Here is a 21,083-nt window from a genome sequence, read left to right as displayed (position 1 = left end):
TGTGTCACTATCCAGACTGTAGTTTTGCTGTGTTTTACACCAGCTTCGCCGTGGGGAAACTGGGTTGGAGGAAGCTTCCTCACTCAGCAGTGCTGGAGACATGCTGGAACTTTTTTTAGGAGTCAAACAGGTGGCTTGTGGTTCTTTAAGTACTTCCAGTGCTTGTGTTCTGGCACTTCTCAAGTGCTGTATTCACCTCCTGATCCTCCGTTGTGTGTGCTTTGAAAACTGCAGGCAGGGGAGCATATGGTTGCAAATCGCAGTTTTTTACTAAGGGACTGTTCCTAGTAAGAAATCATTTCATCTTCAGTCAAGAAGAGTGCCACATTCTGGAAAGGCTCCAGTCTGTAGCCCTCTAAATCTAGTACCAGCCGTCCAGAGAAGGATCAGTGACCAACTGAGCTGCAGCAAATATCTTTTGAAAGGCATCGGAAGTAAGGCTCCCAGAAAAGTGCATTGGAGGCCCAACACAGCCTGCGTTAGCCTAACACATCAATCTAAAACCCATCTCGTCTAAAACATTTTGAACTGTCCCCTGTTGCGTTTAGTTCCTTGATTAAATCCCTTCACAGGGACATGATATGTGGCTAATAGACGGGTATTGATGAATTAGTGGTGATCTGATTCAAGATGCAATTTAAAATGAGATTGCTTTCAGTAAAGTGACTCTGTTATGGACAGTGTATGACACTATTCCTCATAGGACATCCATGTTCTCAGGGACTTCCACATTAAATATGATCCACTGAGAAGTCAAAAGACCGAGACCAAGATAATAAAGTGGTTTTGTGTCCCTCAGTATTTCAATGCTGAGCTTGAGACATCTTAATGGGGCCCAATTTTCATAGAACAGGTGCTCAGCGTGTTTTAATCCCAACCTTGATTTGGCAGGGAAATTCTGCAAGTGAATTCTGCAAATTCTGCAAGTCTTGCATCGTAATGTCTCTCTTTATATGCAAAGTATGATGAGTGCAATTTGACAGGGCACACGATGAGTTCCGTTAGGTTGGGTGACTTTAGCTGTGCGTTTCCTGACTTTCTAGTTTTTAAGTGTGACCTTAACTTTGACTTTCTATGTGTGTTTTGAGAGAACTACAATTTTCCCCTAAAGACTTTTTGTCTTAAGTAACTGATACTTATAACTTTAACTCCATGTGTGCCTGGGTTTGCTTCAGCAGCATCCCTGCATGGCCCATCAGGACATGACTCATGCAGCCGCAGGCATCCAAGGTAGCGATGCTTTAGCCCCGTGGTCAAATCACACTTCAGTCCAGCCCCTTTCAGCGTATTAAGGTTCAAAGAAAACCAAGGACAAAATACCACAGCTCAGAACAGGGTGGTCTGATGAACCTTTGGTGGGACCCTGCCCTTCTATTCAAGGCTTGTCTTCAAACAGTCCTTGTTTCCACCGATTCCCCAGAGGCGGGTTGTCCCGTCTAGCAGGGGGCTTGTCCAGCCAGTAAGCTAGCTCAGTCTCTGAGTGGCAACTAGGCTTCTCTCACATCCGAAGCAGAGCTCTGCTCTCCTTCCTGGTCAGCCCTGAGCTTGGCTAGGTCACCTCCTTTTGACTCCCCACTCCATCCCTGGCATTTGCTGTGGGCTCTGTGTAACCTTCTGATGGCCATTGTGGGGCTACCTGCCTTGGCACCCCTTGTTTCATGACTTTTTTGGAGTGGGACTCAACAACTGGAGAGACTAATTGGATGGTGAAATAATAGCAAACGTTATTAACAGCTGAAAGACTTCTAAATTTATCCTCCTCATTAATACACCCCCCTCTCCCGACACAGACATACACAACATACACACCCCAGATGCACACAGACCAGCTGTATTGGCTACAGCTACACCCCAGGGCTACAGACTCATTTTCACAAGCTTGAATTTCTTCAGCCCACCCTGCAGTTCTGCCCCTGCAGCCCGGTTCTGGCCCCCTAGTGGATACACAGGTCCCTGGAAACAGGGTTGTGAATATCTGTATAGGGGTTGTATTTCAGAGGAGAGGGCATGTTCTGTTACTTCGCCTATGTTTTATGAGATGCCATTAAAAGAAATCCCTTAGAACATTTCTTGCCTGGTATTAAAAAGAGAGGTTTTATTGCAAATACTCCATGGGGTCATCTTTAAACATGATCCTTGGTTCACTTATTAGATTTGTAAAGAATTTTTCAACTGAGTGAGGGTAAAAGAGCCTCTTTGTTTGGAAAGACTTTAATCTGTTAACTTGTTACATGCAGTTGAACCTGTCAGTGATGTACCAAGAGGTATTTTTACATTATTCGTCTGGAGCCGAGTGCCAAATCTCCTGAACCAGTGCGACTTGATTTGCCTGACGTGGCTAATGCAGCCAGCTGCTTCCCTAACATAGAACTAGAGTCCACGTCTCAATAAGTGGCTTGTTTTTCATTAACAGTGGCAGATATTCAGAGGGCTGGCAGGCCCAGGGTGTTGGTAATGAGAATCAAGATAGTAAGTACAGTAAGCAAAAGGGGATTGCTCTCTGGCGGCCTGTGTGAAGCAAGTTGGTCTCAGTCCAGTTTCTAGTGGTCTGGTATCCACATCACAGTTAGCACTGATGACTGCCTTTGTTGATAGTGTGATTAGAAACCACAAGGACTGAATGTGAATGGAACACAGCATCCTCTCACCCCAGGAGGTGGCCCTGCCATGGTAAGATTGGGGTAGATTGGCTCAGCAGAGTAGAAAAGCTTAGTTTCCTAATGCCAGACTTGTTATGTGAATAAATAGCAGACTCCAGGGCCTTTTTCTGATTGATACTACAACTCCTTAATCCTGCCAGAGCAAGGCAAAAAGGCCTTCTTATCAATCCGAATCAGGCCCTTCAGACTCCTGGGCTCTAAAACCAGCCCCTTTCATCAGCACTAAAATGATTGTGTGTAAGGGATTGTCTCCAGTAGGAAATTGACCAGATTAGCTGTTCTGGAATAATTATTACAGAACAGTTATGTTAGGATATAGATATTCAGATATATCTATATCCTAACAAGTTATTCTGGACGCTCTCATTCCAAAATAAGAGTATCCACATGGGGGCTTATGCTGAAATAATTATCCTGCAATAGCTATTTCAGTAAATGTCCCAGTGTAGCCAAGCTCGAACATAGATCAAAATTAAACCCAACACTCTGTAAACAAACGACTTGATTCAAATGACCCCTGCATGTGGCCGGAGGGGATTATCTCAGTTCTCCCAGGTGATAATTATGCCTTTTACTTCTCACTAAGAGTTAATTGGCCCTACTGTTGCTAGGCCCAGAACAATCAATAGTGGAGTCTACCCAGATCAGAGTCTATCCAACTTGATTCTACTTTCCATACCTCACTCGCCCTAGGTTTTCTTTGTTGTTTATTGTTCAGTTATCACTGATTCTCCTCCTGCTTGCCTCAGGGCTGAGCTAACAATTTTCAGGACCGCAGCAGGGCAGAGAGGAAGATGAGGGATCAAGCTGTGAGTTACTTCCCCATTCATTTCTGCTCCTGGAAGGGAAGATCATTCTGGTTTAGTCGTTCCGTTTGTTCCTAAATCAACACCTGACCACAGAGCCCCAGTCCATTGATTGCATTGTTCTTGCCACAGTTTTGACTTTACTTATCCTGAGTACCAAAACTTTTGCTTTTTCTTTGCTGGTTATTTACACAGGTTTGGTAATAAAATTACTACCTGGCCAGAATCATAGAATCATAGAATATCAGGGTTGGAAGGGACCCCTGAAGGTCATCTAGTCCAACCCCCTGCTCGAAGCAGGACCAATTCCCAGTTAAATCATCCCAGCCAGGGCTTTGTCAAGCCTGACCTTAAAAACCTCTAAGGAAGGAGATTCTACCACCTCCCTAGGTAACGCATTCCAGTGTTTCACCACCCTCTTAGTGAAAAAGTTTTTCCTAATATCCAATCTAAACCTCCCCCACTGCAACTTGAGACCATTACTCCTCGTTCTGTCATCGTTCTGTCATGTTACCATTGAGAACAGTCTAGAGCCATCCTCTTTGGAACCCCCTTTCAGGTAGTTGAAAGCAGCTATCAAATCCCCCCTCATTCTTCTCTTCTGCAGGCTAAACAATCCCAGCTCCCTCAGCCTCTCCTCATAAGTCATGTGTTCTAGACCCCTAATCATTTTTGTTGCCCTTCGCTGGACTCTCTCCAATTTATCCACATCCTTCTTGTAGTGTGGGGCCCAAAAGTGGACACAGTACTCCAGATGAGGCCTCACCAATGTCGAATAGAGGGGAACGATCACGTCCCTCGATCTGCTCGCTATGCCCCTACTTATACATCCCAAAATGCCATTGGCCTTCTTGGCCACAAGGGCACACTGCTGACTCATATCCAGCTTCTCGTCCACTGTCACCCCTAGGTCCTTTTCCGCAGAACTGCTGCCTAGCCATTCGGTCCCTAGTCTGTAGCTGTGCATTGGGTTCTTCCGTCCTAAGTGCAGGACCCTGCACTTATCCTTATTGAACCTCATCAGATTTCTTTTGGCCCAATCCTCCAATTTGTCTAGGTCTTTCTGTATCCTATCCCTCCCCTCCAGCGTATCTACCACTCCTCCCAGTTTAGTATCATCCGCAAATTTGCTGAGAGTGCAATCCACACCATCCTCCAGATCATTTATGAACTGGAAGGAAGGGTCTGTCTAGGTGTGTGTTTACTCACCATTTACCTTAGATGGGTGAAATGCGTGACTTCCATACCCATATTTACTCTCCATCACAGCGTTCTGGTTTATGGAATTCAGAGCAATGAAAAAAACTTCTGTAGGTGATACATGTGTCAGAAGGAGTGGGCAAGCCCTGAAGCCATCCCATTGAAGGAGACTGAGAAGGTTGTCTCTACTGTTGGAGGGAGCTGAGCTGTGTTGTGGGTTTGGTCCTACAAACTCTGAAAGACCCAGTGGTGGAATTGCAGGGCAATGCATATCATCCCTTTGTCTGAGCTCTCTGTCAGCTGTAGCAAAGAAGTGTCAATTGTATGATACTGTAATGTGAAGTGGAATATTCTCCTGGGTCCTGCCAGCAGTCAGAGTGTGCCATTGTCACAGAGTGTGGGGGAGTCCAGGCCCTGCACCCCTCTTCCTGGGATTCACTGAGACTCTCAGCCAGCCAGTAAAACAGAAGGTTTATTGGACAACAGGAACCAGTCCAAAACAGAGGTTGTGGGTACAACCAGGACCCCTCAGTCAAGTCCTTCTGGGGGAGCAGGGGGCTTAGACCCCAGCCCTGGGGTTCCCTGCGTTCCTCCACCCAGCCCCAAACTGAAAACTAAACCCCCTCAGTGGGCTCTCTCCTACAGCCTCTGTTCACATTCCTGGGCAGAGGTGTTACCTCCCCCTCCCGGCTCAGGTTACAGGCTCTCAGGTCTCCCATCCCCAGGGCAGATTCCCAGGTCAACACTCCCCCCTCCCTGCTGTGTCACATTGTCACATCTCTTCCCCCCTTCGAGACTGAACTGAGTGGGGTCACTGTGACCAGTGACCTGGGGAAGTTCAGGGCCCCCTCTCCGGGACAGCGCATCCGCTATCATGTTGGCACTTCCCTTCACGTGGACTACGTCCATGGCATAATCCTGCAGGAGCAGGCTCCACCTCAGGAGCTTGGCGTTGGCTTCGGCTTCTTTCATCTGGTGCAGCCAGGTCAGGGGACAGTGGTCGGTGTACACAGTAAAGTGTCGCCCGAAGAGGTAGGGCTCTAGTTTCTTGAGGGCCCACACCATGGCCAGGCACTCCTTCTCGATGGCCGCGTAGTGTTGCTCCTGGGGTAGCAACTTCTTGCTCAGGTACACAATGGGGTGTCTCTCCCCCTTTTCATCCTCCTGCATTAACACCGCCCCCAGTCCCGTGTCTGAGGTGTCGGTGAACACCACAAAGGGCTTGTCAAAAGTCTGGGTTTGCCAGAACTGGGCCACTGACCAGAGCCTCCTTCAGCGCCCGGAAAGCCTCCTGGCACTGCTCAGTCCAGACCACCTTGTCTGGCTTCCCCTTCTTGCATAGCTCAGTGATGGAGGTGGCTATGGCGCTAAAGTGGGGCACAAATCTTCAGTAGTATCCTGCCGTCCCAATAAAGGCTTGGACCTGCTTTTTGGTGTAGGGAGCGGGCCAGTCTCTGATCATCTCCACATCGGCTGGTTCCAGCTTTAGGCGGCCGCTCCCCACCCGATGGCCCAGGTAAGACACTTCAGCCATCCCCACCTTGCACTTCTCCGCTTTTACAGTCAGCCCAGCCCCCTGGAGTCGGTCCAGCACTTGTCTAACCTGGGACACATGGTCCTCCCAGGTTTGGCTAAAGACACAGATGTCATCAATATATGCCACGGCAAAACTCTCCATCCCCCTCAGTAGCTGGTCCACCAGGTGCTGGAAGGTGGCCGGCGCTCCCTTGAGGCCGAAAGGCAGGGTCAGGAACTCATAGAGCCCCAGAGGGGTGATAAAGGCCGATTTCAGCCGGGCATCTGCATCCAGCGGCACTTGCCAGTAGCCCTTTGTAAGGTCCATGGTGATAAGGTACCGAGCTCCTCCCAGCTTATCTAGGAGCTCATCAGGCCTGGGCATGGGGTAGGCATCAGATACAGTGATGGCATTGAGCTTCCGATAGTCCACACAAAACCAGACCGACCCGTCCTTTTTGGGGACCAGCGCCACCGGCGAGGCCCAAGGGCGGGCAGACGGCTGGATCACCCCCAAAGCCAGTATGTCCCGGACCTCTCTTTCCAGGTCCTGAGCAGTTTTCCCTGTGACTCGAAAGGGGGAGCATCTTATCGGCGGGTGCGACCCTGTCTGCACCCAGTGGACAGTCAGATTAGTGCGTCCAGGCTGGTTGGAAAACAGCTGTCGGTACGGATGCAGCACCCCCCTGACCTCAGCTTGCTGGGCAGGGGTTAGCTGATCCGAGAGGGGAATTGTTTCCAGGGGGAAACCAGCTCTGGTCCCAGGGAATAGATCCACTAAAGGGTCATCTCCCTGCTCCTCCCAATGTCCACACACGGCCAACACCATATTCCCCCTGGCATAATATGGCTTCACCATATTCACATGGTACACCCAGCACTGGTGCGCCCGGTTAGACAGCTCCACCACACAGTTTACCTCATTGAGCTGCTTAACAACCTTGAAAGGGCCCTCCCAGGCGGCCTGTAGTTTTTTCTTTCTCACGGGGATGAGAACCATCACCTGATCCCCGGTGGCGTAGGCACGGGCCTGCGCCATGCAGTCATACCAGACCTTCTGCTTCTTCTGGGCTTTGGCCAGATTCTCCCTGGCCAGGCCCATGAGTTCAGCCAGTCTCTCTCGGAAGATCAGGACATACTCCACCACTGACTCTCCATCGGGAGTGGCCTTCCCCTCCCACTCATCTCTCATCAGATCCAGGGGGCCCCTTACCCTCCTGCCATATAACAGTTCGAAAGGCGAAAATCTGGTAGACTCCTGGGGCACCTCCCTGTACGCAAACAGCAGGTGAGGTAAGTACTTGTCCCAGTCCTGCGGGTGCTGGTTCATAAAGGTTTTCACCATCATCTTTAGCGTCCCATTGAACCTCTCCACCAGCCCATTGGACTGGGGGTGATAAGCTGAGGCCCAGTTGTGCCGGACCCCACATTTCTCCCACAAGCACCAGAGCAGGGCCGACATGAAGTTGGACCCTTGGCCTGTCAAGACTTCCTTGGGGAACCCCACTCGGCTGAAAATGGTCAGGAGCGCATCGGCCACGGTGTCTGCTTCAGTGGAAGCTAAGGGCACTGCCTCGGGGTAGCAGGTGGTGAAATCTACCACCACCAGAATGTATTTCTTCCCCGACCGGGTCGTCTTGCTCAGAGGCCCCACGATGTCCATGGCCACCTTCTGGAAAGGCTCCTCTATGATGGGCAAAGGTCTCAAAGCCGCTTTCCCCTTGTCCCGGGCCTTCCCCACCCTCTGACAGGAGTCACAGGATCGGCAATACTGCGGACCATGGTAAAGACCCCGGGCCAGTAAAAGTTCTGTAGCAACCTCTGCCGGGTGTGCCAGATTCCCTGGTGCCCTGAGAGGGGGTTGTCATGGGCCAGGTACAGTAGCTTGCAGCGATACTTCTGGGGGACCACCAGCTGCCTCCTGATCCCACAGGACTCTGCTTCCCTTGTGGGAGCCCATTCTCGGTACAGGAACGCCCTCTCCCACAGGAACCTCTCCTGGCAACCTCTCGTCATGGTCCGTACCACACTGAGGTCGGCCAAGTCCCTGAGCTTCCGCAAGGAGGGATCTTTCTCAACTCGGCCTGGGACTCAGCGGCTGGGGAAGGGATGGGGCCCGGTTCCCTCTCATTGGCCGGGTCTGAGGCCACAGCCTCTCTGAGCCGTGCCCCTCGGCGCTCCCTCCCCACCAGGGTAGGGTCCTGCACCTCCGGTGTGGTACTCTCCCCAAGGTCAGGGCGCAGTGCCCCTTGCCGGCTCTGGCTACGGGTCACAACCAGGGCGGTCTGGGGCTTGCTTGGCCAGTCCTCTAGGTCTCCCCCCATCAAAACCTCAGTGGGCAAATGGTGTTGCACCCCACATCCTTGGGGCCCTCCTTGGCCCCCCATTTCAGGTGTACCCTTGCCACGGGCACCTTAAATGGGGTCCCACCCACCCCCCTCAGGGTCAGGTAGGTGTTGGGCACAACCCGATCTGGGGCCACCATCTCAGGCTGGGCCAGTGTCACCTCCGCGCCCGTATCCCAGTATCCATTGACCTTCCTCCCATCCACCTCCAGGGGAACAAGGCACTCTCTCCGGAGGGACAGCCCCGCACCCACCCTGTAAACCGAGTACCCTGAGTCCAGAGCATCCAGCCCTCTGGCAGAGTTGGCCTGGGGTACTCTTCCCTCCCAAGCAGCTGGTAAGCTGGCAGCCCCCCTTGCCTGGGCCGTCTTCCCATTGTCCCGCTCGGTCCCTACCCAGTTAACCCTAGGTAGGTTGGGTCTGCTTAGTCTGTCCCTGAGCCTGGGGCACTGGGTCTGTACGTGGCCTCTCTGGCCACAGGGATAGCAGCTCAGGTCACATTGGTCCCCTCGAGCGGGTCGGAGGGGCCCGACGCCAGGCGTTCCCCTTTGGAGGGGGTTCTCCGTATTTCCCCGCTGGGAGGTCCCATGGTGACTCTCTCTCTGCATCGGGGGGGCCTGTTCTTTTGGGACTCCTCCCTGCTGCCCCCTGACCGACTGTTCACAAACTCGTTGGCCAGCTGTCCTGCGTGCTGGGGGTTCTTTAGCTTTTTGTCCACCAACCACAGCCTCAGGTCGGAAGGACACTGTTCATTCAGTTGCTCCAGTACGATTAGGTCAAGCAGGTCCTCTTTAGCTTGGGCACCAGCTGTCCACTTGCGGGCATATCCCTGCATCCGGTTGACCAGTTGGAGGTATGTGACCTCAGGCTTTTTACGCTGACTCCGGAACCTTCTCCGGTACATCTCGGGGGTCAGCCCCAACTCACGGAGCAGGGCCTGTTTGAACAGTTCATAGTCCCCTGCCTCTGCCCCTGTCATTCGACTATACACCTCCATGGCTTTGGGGTCCAGTAAGGGGGTGAGGAACTGGAGCCTGTCTGCAGGGTCTACCCTGTGCATCTCGGAGGCATTCTCAAAGGCCGTCAGGAAGCTATCTATGTCCTCCCCCTCCTTACGCTGGGCCAGGAAGCACTTATCAAAGCTCCTTGCAGTCTTGGGTCCCCCCTCACTCACCGCAGCCGGGGCCCCACTGCTCCTCAGCCTGGCCAGCTCCAGTTCATGCTGTCTTTGTTTCTCCTTCTCCTGACGTTCATGTTGACGTTGTTTTTCATGATCCTCCAGCTCCCTCATTTTCATCTCCCTCTCCCATTCCAGCTGCATCTGCTCCAGGGATGGGGAGCTCCGCCGGGAGGATCCCCTGCTGGCTGCCGGGGTCAGGGTGCCTTCGGTATTCGCTGGGCTTCCCCCAACCCCTCCCCCAGGCATAGGTAGGAAGGGTCTCGGGATGTCCTCAGCAGCAGTCTGACCCCTCCCAGCCCGGTCAGGCCCAGGGCCCAAGCTGCGTCCACTGGGCGGCTTCCCTCAGGGACAGGGATCGGGTCATCCAAGCGATCCCTCTCCTCCAACTGGGTAATCAGCTGTTCCTTGGTGGACCTCCCAATGCGCAGCCCCCTCTGCCTGCACAGCTCCACCAGGTCACTCTTAAGGCATGTAGCGTACATCTCCCTGCTGGCCACTTGCAGGCCGGGCAGCTTTCTACGGTTTCCAGGAAAAAAAACCCTCATGTGCCAGTCCTTCTTGAGGTCACCACCTCTTTGCCAGGGTCGAGCTGCAGACTCCTCCACCCCTGGGACAGCTCGCTGCAATCCCCCGGGGGACCCTGTTACTGCAAAAGTCCTTCTCTCTGGTCACACACTCCCAGGGGTTAACCACCCCCTGAAACTGTCTCTCTCTGAATCTTCAGCACGCCTGGTCCCCGTCAATCCCCCTTCTTTTTACTGTTCCCCAGTCACTTACTGCAGGAAGCGCCGTTCATGGGGTGCAGTACATCCCACCGCTCCCACCAGTTGTCACGGAGTGTGGGGGAGTCCAGGCCCTGCACCCCTCTTCCTGGGATTCACTGAGACTCTCAGCCAGCCAGTAAAACAGGTTTATTGGACAACAGGAACACAGTCCAAAACAGAGGTTGTGGGTACAACCAGGACCCCTCAGTCAAGTCCTTCTGGGGGAGCAGGGAGCTTAGACCCCAGCCCTGGGGTTCCCTGCATTCCTCCACCCAGCCCCAAACTGAAAACTAAACCCCCCCAGCAGGCTCTCTCCTGCAGCCTCTGTTCACATTCCTAGGCAGAGGTGTTACCTGCCCCTCCCCCTCCTGGCTCAGGTTACAGGCTCTCAGGCCTCCCATCCCCAGGGCACATTCCGAGGTCAACACTCTCCCCTCCCTGCTGCGTCACATCCATATAACAGAACATTTCTTCCTTCCTTCCCCTGCCAAACTTTCCCTTTCCGTCTGTGGCTGCAAATGTTGATCATGGTAATAAAATGAGTGAGTCCTTTTTAAAATCCAGCCACTGTATTTATCTTCGCCCTCCCGTGGCAGGGAGTTCCACATGTTAACCATTGATGATGTAAAGAAGTAGTTTCTTCATCTTGCTCTAGATATATGTCCCGTCTAATTTCAAGGGGCTTCTCCTGATATTGTAATATGTGACAGGGCAAGAAGGAGAGTCTGGTCATATTTCACTGTAGACCCTTTCCTCATCAAGGAAGTGCTTCCTGAGTCTTCTCCTCTGCAGTTGTAATTAATCTGCAGTCTCTCATTTTATGTAAATCTTGCCATGTTTCTAACATGAGGTGACCAGACAGTAATACAAAAGAATACAAAAATAATAAACAAATGTATTATTGTTTCATTTAATGAAATATTTTCTGAATGATCTTCTGTCCCTTTGTTAATTGCACACCCCTTGTGTGTTTAAACAGCCGGGGCAGTGGCTTTGCTGAGTTATCCACTATCGTTGTTGTTTGTTTGTTTATTTAGTAGTGTTATTGTAGCATCTGGAAGACCCTGTCATGGGCCAGAACCCCATTGTGCTAGGCGCTGTACAAGCACAGGGCAAAAAGCTAGTCCCTGCATCCAAGAGTTTGCAGTCTAAGTATGGTGGCTCTAGATCTTTTCTGACAGCGTGCTGCAAGGTCAGAATGCATCGCAGCAGAGAGGCAGACATAGATACTAGTTGTAAAACCCTGTAGAGTTACGCCTTGTGTAAGAGAATTTAAAATGAACTGTTAGAAAAAACAATCCGCATAGTGGAAGCCGTGGCTGGTTATAAAACAAGTATATACAGAGATAGTATGATCTATGGTTGGTGTTCGGGACTGGGTCTCTGGGTTCTAGAGGCTCTAATGGAGATCATGGCTCCTAATCTAGTAATAATTTTTGAAAGTCAAACAGAAATGTGATGACTAAGTTGATGGCACCCCTTTAACAATCTTTAAACAACCTCCTTAATGGACTTATTCTCCTTGCCTGTTGAGTTTGTCTTGTTAATTGTTCTCCTGGTGCAGGGCTGCAGCAAAGGGTCTTTCTCTCACCTTAATGGAGCGTCTGATTCAGAAATGTGGCGAGAGCATAGTGAAGATGCTGACTGTGCAATACCGAATGCATCAGGCCATAATGCAGTGGGCCTCCACCGAAATGTACTGTGGCCGACTCTCGGCTCACCCTTCCGTGGCGCATCATTTACTGAAGTAAGTGACTTGGCTCTTTTTTTTTTAACCAGGTTTCAGTGAGGAATGGACGTTGTCAGTTAATATTTATCAACCATTAACAATTTTCTGTCTGTCTGCGATATCCTTTTGCTATTTCTTACCCATTTTGTTCTGATTTCATTTAGCAAACATTGATTTTGTTTTCCCTTGTGCAGCTTACAGAATAGAAACCCACAGGGCTATGCTCTGTTTTGGTTTTTAAAAAATCCTCCTGTGACTTGTTATACAGGAAGGCCTGATCTGCTGCCTCTCCAAGAAGAACTCCCCAGAACAGAGAGCTAAATATTGACTTAGCTATAACATCTGTAGCACTCTGTAAGTGGGTTTTCAAATCCAGCTCTGTTTATGAATCTGTGATTATCTGATGGCTATTGGTGGCCTATGCCAAATGACTTGTCTACAAGTAGGTATATTTTAGTCCTGATACTGATGACAGCATCCCTGGGAAGTGACTTTTGGAAGTTTCTGCCTACTGATATTTGAAAGTAACACTGTAGGACACTTTAATCATGTCTGCAGCATTCTCATGTATTCTGACTCTGGTTTGCTGCCTTTTCATTTTACTGTGCCCAGGTGCTAGTAAATGAGGATCAGATTAATGAAGTCCTGGCAGGTTTGGGGTGAGAGGGATACTGGAACCCTTTTTACAGACTGGTTGGGTTTATCCTGGTGAGATGCTAGAACCCATATATGTGCGGCTGGAGGGGAACCTAACCCTCAAAACTCTGATCTTGCCCTCATTATCCACTCACCGAGCTTTGTCAAATTCGCACCACCCTACCTGCTGTTTCATATATCGGATTCTGTGCGAGGGTAGAAATTTCTGGGCTCTTGGAACCAAATAAGACAAGAGGTTTGCGAGATATGGAGGCTCAAGGGGAAGTGTGTCCCCCTCTTGAAACATCTTGAGTTGACTTGGAGGGAGGGGGTTGCTCAACATATTGTCAAAAACGCCTTTGAGCGAGAAACACTGGCCAAGATTTTAAAAATGGGTAACCAAAATTAGGCTCTGAAATCAGTATTTAGGCACCTAAATAAGTATCCTGATTTTAAAAACTGTTACACCCATAGCAGCACCCACTGACTTTTAAAGGAGCTGCTGAAAGGGGTTTAAAACGTCTGCAGCCATATATGAAACACCAAAGTGTACAGGATCGAAGATGTTCCTGGCTGTCAAGGTTCCTGACCCTACCACCAAGGTATCTGGTGTTTAAATGCCAACTCCTATGATAAAATGATACTTGTGATAGATGTGTAGGATGAGATTTGGCTTCAATGGGAGCGGAGTTAGGCCAAGGCTGAATGCTTTTGAAAATCTGCCCTGTACTGACGTTCTGTAGGGCAGTGGTTTTCAAACTTTTTTTCTGGTGACCCAGTTGAAGAAAATTGTGAAGGGTTTGGGGTAGGGTAGGGGGTCAGGACTCAGGGCTGACGGTGCAGGCTCTGGGGTGGGGCCAGGGCTGAGGGGTTTGGGGTGCAGGAAGGGGCTCTGGGTCTGAGGGGGTGCTCAGGGCTGGGGCAGGGGATTGAGGCACAGGGTTGGGGCATGGGCTTACCTCCAGCGGCTCCTGGTCAGCAGCACAGCCAGGGTGCAGAGGCAGGCTTCCTGCCTGTCCTGGCACCACGGACCGTGCTTCGTCCCGGAAGTGGCCAGCAGCAAGTCTGGCTCCTAGGCAGAGGTGAGCAAGCAGCTCCGCGTGGCTCTCACCTGCAGGCACCACCACCCTAGCTCCCATTGGCCGGGAACTGGCCAATGGGAGTGTGGAGCCTGTGCTCCGGTCGGGGGCAGCACACAGAGCCCCATTGTCCGTCCGTCCGTTCCCTCCCCCCTCCCTGCCCCCCCACCACCTGGGAGCCGGACCTGCTGCTGGACGCTTCCAGGGCGCAGCAAGGTGTCGGAACAGGTAGAGACTAGCCTGCCTAGCCAGGCAGCACCGCCGACGGGACTTTTAATGGCGCAGTCGGCAGTGCTGACCAGAGGTGCCGCGACCCAGTGCCTTACATTCCGCGACCCAGTAGTGGGTCGTGACCCGCAGTTTGAAAACCACCGCTGTAGGGGGTGCCCTTCCATAGAAGCGCTAAGCATTTGAAAGTATGGAGATAACGAGCTACGGTTCCCTAAAAAACTTAGCTTTGCCCAGAGAGAAGTCTGTATTTCCTTAATAACCTTAGCTGTGCCCTCAGGGTAGAGTTTAGGTTGTTAGGGAGCCTTACTCTGTATTTCCGTATCTAATGCTTTTTTCAAAGTGTAAATTTGACTGAATTTTTTAAAATGGTAATTTACAAAAGTCAGAAACCAAGAAAATTAAAAATGTTTCCTCCTCCCCTTAAATGCTTGATATCTTTACAACCCTCACTCTTCACCTGATTCTTCTGGCTGGGGATTTGACATGCATTTTGGAGACTGCTTGCAAAGGTGATTCTCAGATCCCACAAGCTCCTCTGTTTTGCATGCTGGCACTGATCTGTCCGAGTCCAATTTTGCATTGATAAAGCGATTTGTGAGCATATCAAATATGTACATTAGGCAGCAGATAACAGATAAGGCTAAAAGACTCCAGCTGTGACTGTTTCTTGGCCAGCAAGCATGAATCTGAGAAGAGCCTGCTGCTATGAGTCAGGCATTGCAGCAAAACAGGAAAGCAGAAGGAATCCTGCAACATTTATGCTGCAATAATTAACTATCACCTACTTCTTCAAGCACAGCATAAATGGTAGGGCCAGCAGCCATGTGTGAACGCTCCAGAAAAGAACATTCCAAGCAGATTGTGGGAAGCCGCTCTTACTCAGAGGATAGTAAATGGAAGTAGCCTTCTGGGCAAGATTGACACTTCAGCCACTTGGGTCATTGAAGAAGTGGAAAGGATGCTGTCCTGGGAGAAGCAGTGCCCAATGCAGCCTTCTCTGTGGGAAGGTCTTGGTGGAGGCAGCTAAAACCTTTGGATATGTAGGGTCTCTTATCAAAGGGGGAGCTTGGTAGGTCCAGGCTCTGAGATCTGGACCATGAGCTCCGGTGAAAACAATGCCAGATTATTTAAAGGGACCCTGCCAGTTGGAGTGCAGCCCCTTTAAAGTTGACTTTGATTCTGACGCTGATTGGCATCTTATGCAGGGATGCTAACTTACGCAAACACGCCTTGTTCTCCCCTTCCATGTTTGTCTGTTTATTCACCTGTTGCATACTGTCAGAATCCTGGTTTGTGAGCTGTCTGGGGCAGCTCTTCGTGTTGCTTTTCTGTATAGTGTCTATCATGCGGTTGGGGGCCTGAACCCTGCTTGGGGTTCTTAGATGCTACTGCAATAGAAATAATGAACATGAATAATGACAGTAAAGCCCCATGAGACACCTAGCCAGATTTCAGTCAATGGGGGTTTTCAGTAAAATGGGGTTGTGCTATATCAAAAGGATACACTTTGCCTTCAACATCCCTTCATGGTCCTAGTATTTCTTAAGGACCAAACTCTTCTTTCCAAACTTCCTTTCAGACACTACCAGCAGGTGACAGCACACTTATGAAGCTGGAGCACTGGGCTATAAGAAACCCCCCTATCTCACTGTTAAATCTGTGAGGCCATAGTGCAGTATCGCCAACCCTCAGCATTCAATAATCATGAGCCAGTCTCTAAGAAATCCTGAGAGTGGCTTAAAATCCTGAGATTTAAACAAGACGTACATCTTGGGTTCCTTTTATTAGCTGCCTGGTTTCTGAGTCTTTAGGGTGCCCTTTGGTCATGTTTTCAAGATTTTCTCTGCAACCACAAGGGCTTAGAAACTTTTTTTTTTTAAATGAAAGGTCCGATTCTCCCCTAATTACAAGAATCCAAGGGTGGGCATTTTAAGTGAAACACCAAACATTGTGAGTCCCCCATGACAAAATCACAAGAGTTGGCCACACTGGCTGTGCCTGAGAGGCACCTGACACCTGTGGTTATTGTGTCCAGCTAACTAGAACAAACAAGAAGTTGGGAAATGTTTCTTTCAAAGGAAGTGCAGGAGGCAGTAAAGCATTATATGTATTGCACCAGAACTGAGATTCCATCCAGCATTTGACTGCAGTGACTGTCCCGGCTGTGATACTGACTGCAGGATTCTCTCCCTAAAACAATAACACATGGCTGCATTTCAGGTTGCTTTGCAATAGCCAGTGGGTTAACCTTTCCCCTTGTGTCTAAGGGGTTAGCGTTTAAATAAGCACCAGAAATTTTTCCAGGGTAACACCCTGTTCTGCTGAATGCTTTCCTCTCCCAAAGGAGCACGTTGTTTCTCTCCCCCAAAAGACGTATGCAGCTAATTATTCCTCTGAAATGAAGTTTCCAGATTAAGATTGTTCCTTATAATGAGACGTGCTGCAAGTACATTGTTTGGCCTCTAGGAGTTGTCAAAGAATCCGTGTCAACAGGATTGTCTGTATGGAGGAGACTCACCATGTCTGGGTTCTAGACAAATCCTTCAGTGTGTAGGTAAGCAGGCTACCAGCGTGAAGAATAGCAGGACAGATGTTAAAGGGATGGGAAGCTGCTTAGGGTTTGCATCAAGAAAAGGGGGATAAATCTGTCCTGCAGACCAAAGGGGAAGAAATACTTCAGTGAGAAACTGGTTTGCTGCTGCTCAGAACTGGATCTGTGGAAAACATGGATGGTAATTACAGGAATTAACTGTAAATATGGGGGATGAGTCACATTTTTATTAAAATCCAAATGCTGGACTGCAGCATGAAGCCCGAGCAGCTGTGCATTGGGAAGGGAACCTCCATGGCTGGGGGGGAAGAAATCTTCCTCTAGGTCTAAAAGCAGCAATGGAGTGTCTTGGCAGGGCCCAGCATGCTGTGACTGGTAAATCCAGCTCGGCACTCTCCCAGGGCCCCTAAACACCCTACGTGATCCCTTCAAGTGGGCACTAGACCAGTCCTGTGAGGGGCAGCCCTGAGCTTTAAATGATTGTCCGTGAGGCTGCTGTTTGTCTTTGTGCTGCTTCTTGCAAGGCAAGTGGAAATGTTGGCTAGAATTTTCATAGGGGTGTACAGGAGTCTGTTGTATCGGTGTTCATTTATGCATGCGCACGTGCTACCCTGGGGACGTCTCTAGCTAGAAGATGAATGAGTGTCAGTCCAGAGAGGAGAGTTCTTTTGTTGTTGATGAAGTGAGTAATATCCAAAGAGAGCCCATTGAAAGCAAAGCAAACCAGTGGAATGCAAATGCAGACGGGCAAACTTACCGAGCTGGAAAATCGTTCAAGTGTTTGGGACTGTGGTTAAGGCCCTGTCTTGCAACTCAGGAAACTTGGGATCAGTTCCTGGTTCTGCTATGGGTTTCCCTGGTTACTTTAGAAAGCCACTTCATTTCTCTAGGTGAAATCCTGGCCCACAGACTGCAGTGGGGCCAGGATTTCATCCTCTGTCCTAGTTCCCTATCTGTAAAATGGAGATAACCCTTCCTTTCTCCCACCTTTTGTGTCTCTTGTCTATTTGGCTTGTAAGCTGTTTGGGGCAGGGACTGTCTCCTGCTATGTGCGTGTACCCCTCTTAGCGCGCTGAACTGCCAAACGGGGCTGGGGCCTCTCGGTGCTGCTGTAATAATAGCAACCTTGGCTTTGTTCCTGTGACATCTCAGTGATGATAGGATTGTACTGTAGGATCAGAGCCTTTGGACTTGCAAGTGTACTTGCCTTGGAGCTGTCCAGCATTCTGCTGGTTTTCTACTCCAGCCCTTCCATCTCTTGGTCCATTCGCAGACTGTGAATTCAAGGAACAACTCTCTTGGGGGATAAAATGTAACTTGTTGATGTAGCTTCTTCGGATGCAGAAATGACATGAAACCAGAATCCCTGGCTAGTTACCTGGCTGGTGCGTTCTGACTCGACTGACATCACAGCAGTCAAATTGCTACGTCTTAGAACACTTTTAAAGTCTCTTCCTCCTTACGGTGCTAAAAGCTGCTGCGGAAAAAACCTATTTCTGTAGCTTTACTGTCTGATGCTAGTGGAGTGAAATACTAACTCCCATGCTCTCTACTTTGGTTTGTATTAGAAATTATTGCAGTTCATAAAAAAGTAGTGTGTGGTTTTTACATAATCACAAAGTTTTTAGGGCTGGCTGGCTAGTCCGGGCTTTGGGAAGAAGCAACTGCCCAGTGGTGCCCATCACCCCTCCCATTGGGTGGCTGGGGAGAGGCGTTTAAGGGGCTGTTACGACGTAGTCCCTCTGACCAGTGTTCAGATCAGTTTTTCAGACACACAGTTCTGCCACTGTTGAACTGCCACCATCTTGGAAATTGATATATGGCGTGGTCACAAGTCTGTCTTGCAGTGCATTGCAATGACCATCATCTTGGTCAATACCAGGGGCTGAACGTGGGGACACAAGAGCTAAAGGTACGAGCCTTTGCACTAGCTGAAGAGCCAGGCTCTCAAGCTGAAAGCTAGAGCAGACCCATGTCCTCTGTGAAACAGGCGCTGTCCAGGACATGTAACACACCCAATGGGTTACATAGGGTGATCCCGGAGCTGCAGCATTCGTCGCACTCTTAAAGTGATGCAATACACGGCAATTAGAGCCATGTCATTACAAGTGCAGCATGCCCAGAACGTTGAGGAGTGGAGAAGGGGATCAGGGAGGCATTATATAACATAGGTGGGGAAAATGAAGTAGAGAGGTGAAGGGACTTGTGCAAGGCCATACAGCCGAGCTGAGATGAGAATGCAGGAGCTCCTGACTTCCAGTCCTGTGAGCATTCTTGTGCACCGTGTGACATACAGACCTGTTTGAACTTCCCCTCCAGAGTGGATGCCTCTGTTGGTCTATAACCTTGCCTGTAGCGGGTGCTATATAATGGTTTCTCTGTCTTACCCTTGAGACGAGAGTCTCTTTATTCGCCACGTCAGGGGCGGAGGCGGGAGGCAGAATGTTTGATCGGCTGTCTGATGCTGCAGTGTTACTTCAGTGTTGTTAATTCACTCTTTTCCACATAACCCGTTAGGGACCTGCCGGGAGTTGCTTCTACAGAAGAGACTAGGATTCCATTGCTGCTTATAGATACAGCTGGCTGTGGCTTATTTGAGCTTGAAGTGGAAGATGAACAGTCTAAAGGGAATCAAGGTACTGTTGCTTCACAGGATGAAAGATTTGCTGACAGGAGTAGATTGTCCCAGATTCCCAGCCCTTTAGCTTGCAGCCATGCTGTCCATTCACCCGCTAAGTCATAGCACAGTTCGGAGGAGAGTTCAGATAACACCGGATAACTTTCTATCAGCGGAAGTTGGAGGGTTACTGAGTGGATGATATTGAAAAACAAGATACTGGCTTTTACAGGGATACAGAGACCGGTCAGCTGGCAAGGACTGCCAGGAACTATGTGGTGGTGTCTCCTGTGGATGGGGTTAGTCCTGTTTTTTTAAAATGCTGGAAAGAGCAAAGCAATAAGATGTAGTACGTCAGATGGAAGGAATGCCAGGGGCTGCTGAAGGATATTTATAGTGGCTGATCAACCAGCCCTGCCACATCCCAAAGAGCTACCTACGGACTCCTACAGAGCTGGGCTCAGTGGTGCACAGGGATAATTGCCCCTCCCCATGAGCTTCTGCATCCTCCCCACCCAAGAGTTTTGCTGTGCAGGGGTCAGGTTTTGGGCCGCAGAGCGCAGTGGAACTTGACATTCTTGGGCTGCCCCGTGTGCTGGGACTGAGAGCAGCAGCCACCTTCATGCCATTAACAGCCTTACTTTAAAAGGATAAATGCCTCCTGTCAGCTCCCTCTCCCTTTTGGACGTAAAATGCCAGGGGGGTGGCACCCTGCCATGGAGAGAGGGCAGCAGGAACAGTGATATCAGCATGGGCTTTCATAGACAGTGACAAACCTCTTTATTACTTGGTTACCAATTCAGGGAGTGGAGCCTAATCAAATGGGTCACACCGTTTATTACCCGCTCTTCCCATCATTATGAGATTCATTTCCTTAAGTGCATGGCAGTGACTGTTTCCTAGGCGAATCGGTTGTGTACAGCCCTTGTCCTCTGGAGTTCCAGTGCTTTCTGATACCTCCTTTCCCGTCTGTGACCATCTCTCCCCTTCCTCTTCATCTCTTTACCCCAGACCCAACCGCGCACCCAGAGTGAGAGCTGAGTCCTCTGAATCCATTTCTTCTCTCCTCTGCTTTAGTCCAGATCCAACCAGGACTCAGGAGTCCTGAGGGCCCCATCCTGCTAGGCACTGTACATACCCACAATGAATAGCCAGTCCCTGCCCCAGAGAGCTTATGATTTGGAACCACTTCTCCTCTCCTGCTGGAGCCGCTTCTGTAAGTGCAGCTCCTGCCCTCCTCTCAGAAGGGACAAATCAATGTCTCTTGTAACTCCATGGATCAGTCGGCCAGGAGTCTGGAAACAGGAAGAATGGGCCTAGCCCCCTGCTCTGCTGGCCTAGAGCATGACACTTGGCATGTGCTGCATGCATTGGGGTTTCTGGGTGACGACACAATGGACTAGGACCATGGCCACACCAGCTGCTGCTCGTTAGAGGTGGAGAAGGCTGGAAGAAAACAGACTGAATCGCCTTGGATCAGATAATGGGGGTTTAAATACCACACAGATTGTCACACCAGCCAGGAAATGGTGGGCAGAGCTGTGAGTTTTCAGCACGGAGTATCACCCTCCACGCTGAACTCCCATTTGGTTTGTGCTGTACAGTAGTCTACGGGGTTGTTGCTTTAATTGCCTTGGAGTATCACGTTGTCAGATCTTTATTGTAACACATTAGGTACATAAACCTCTACAGTTAAATGGGACAGTAGCGGTTTCACTATATTAATATAATGAGATTCCAAACAGGGAGAAAGACCAGAGCACTGGGGAC

General features: G+C 50.0%; 1 protein-coding gene across 2 annotated transcripts in view; it reads left to right on the top strand.

Annotated features, from left to right (window-relative positions):
• The window catches only part of IGHMBP2 (immunoglobulin mu DNA binding protein 2), an 88,958-nt gene that overhangs the window by 54,161 nt on the left and 13,714 nt on the right, over positions 1–21,083 (top strand). For both annotated transcript variants that reach the window (XR_007357004.2, XM_048852216.2), the window contains exons 9-10: positions 12,035–12,217; positions 19,214–19,332. Coding sequence is in view for 1 of the 2 variants with exons in the window: in XM_048852216.2 (XP_048708173.2) it covers positions 12,035–12,217; positions 19,214–19,332 (302 nt within the window). In the remaining variant the exon portion in view is untranslated. The remainder of the gene's footprint in view (positions 1–12,034; positions 12,218–19,213; positions 19,333–21,083) is intronic.

The sequence above is a fragment of the Caretta caretta genome, chromosome 6 (assembly GCF_965140235.1).
Source record: "Caretta caretta isolate rCarCar2 chromosome 6, rCarCar1.hap1, whole genome shotgun sequence".
Lineage (NCBI taxonomy): Eukaryota > Metazoa > Chordata > Testudines > Cheloniidae > Caretta > Caretta caretta.
Note: the sequence above shows the minus strand (reverse complement) of the source record. Positions and strands in the feature narration are given on the sequence as shown.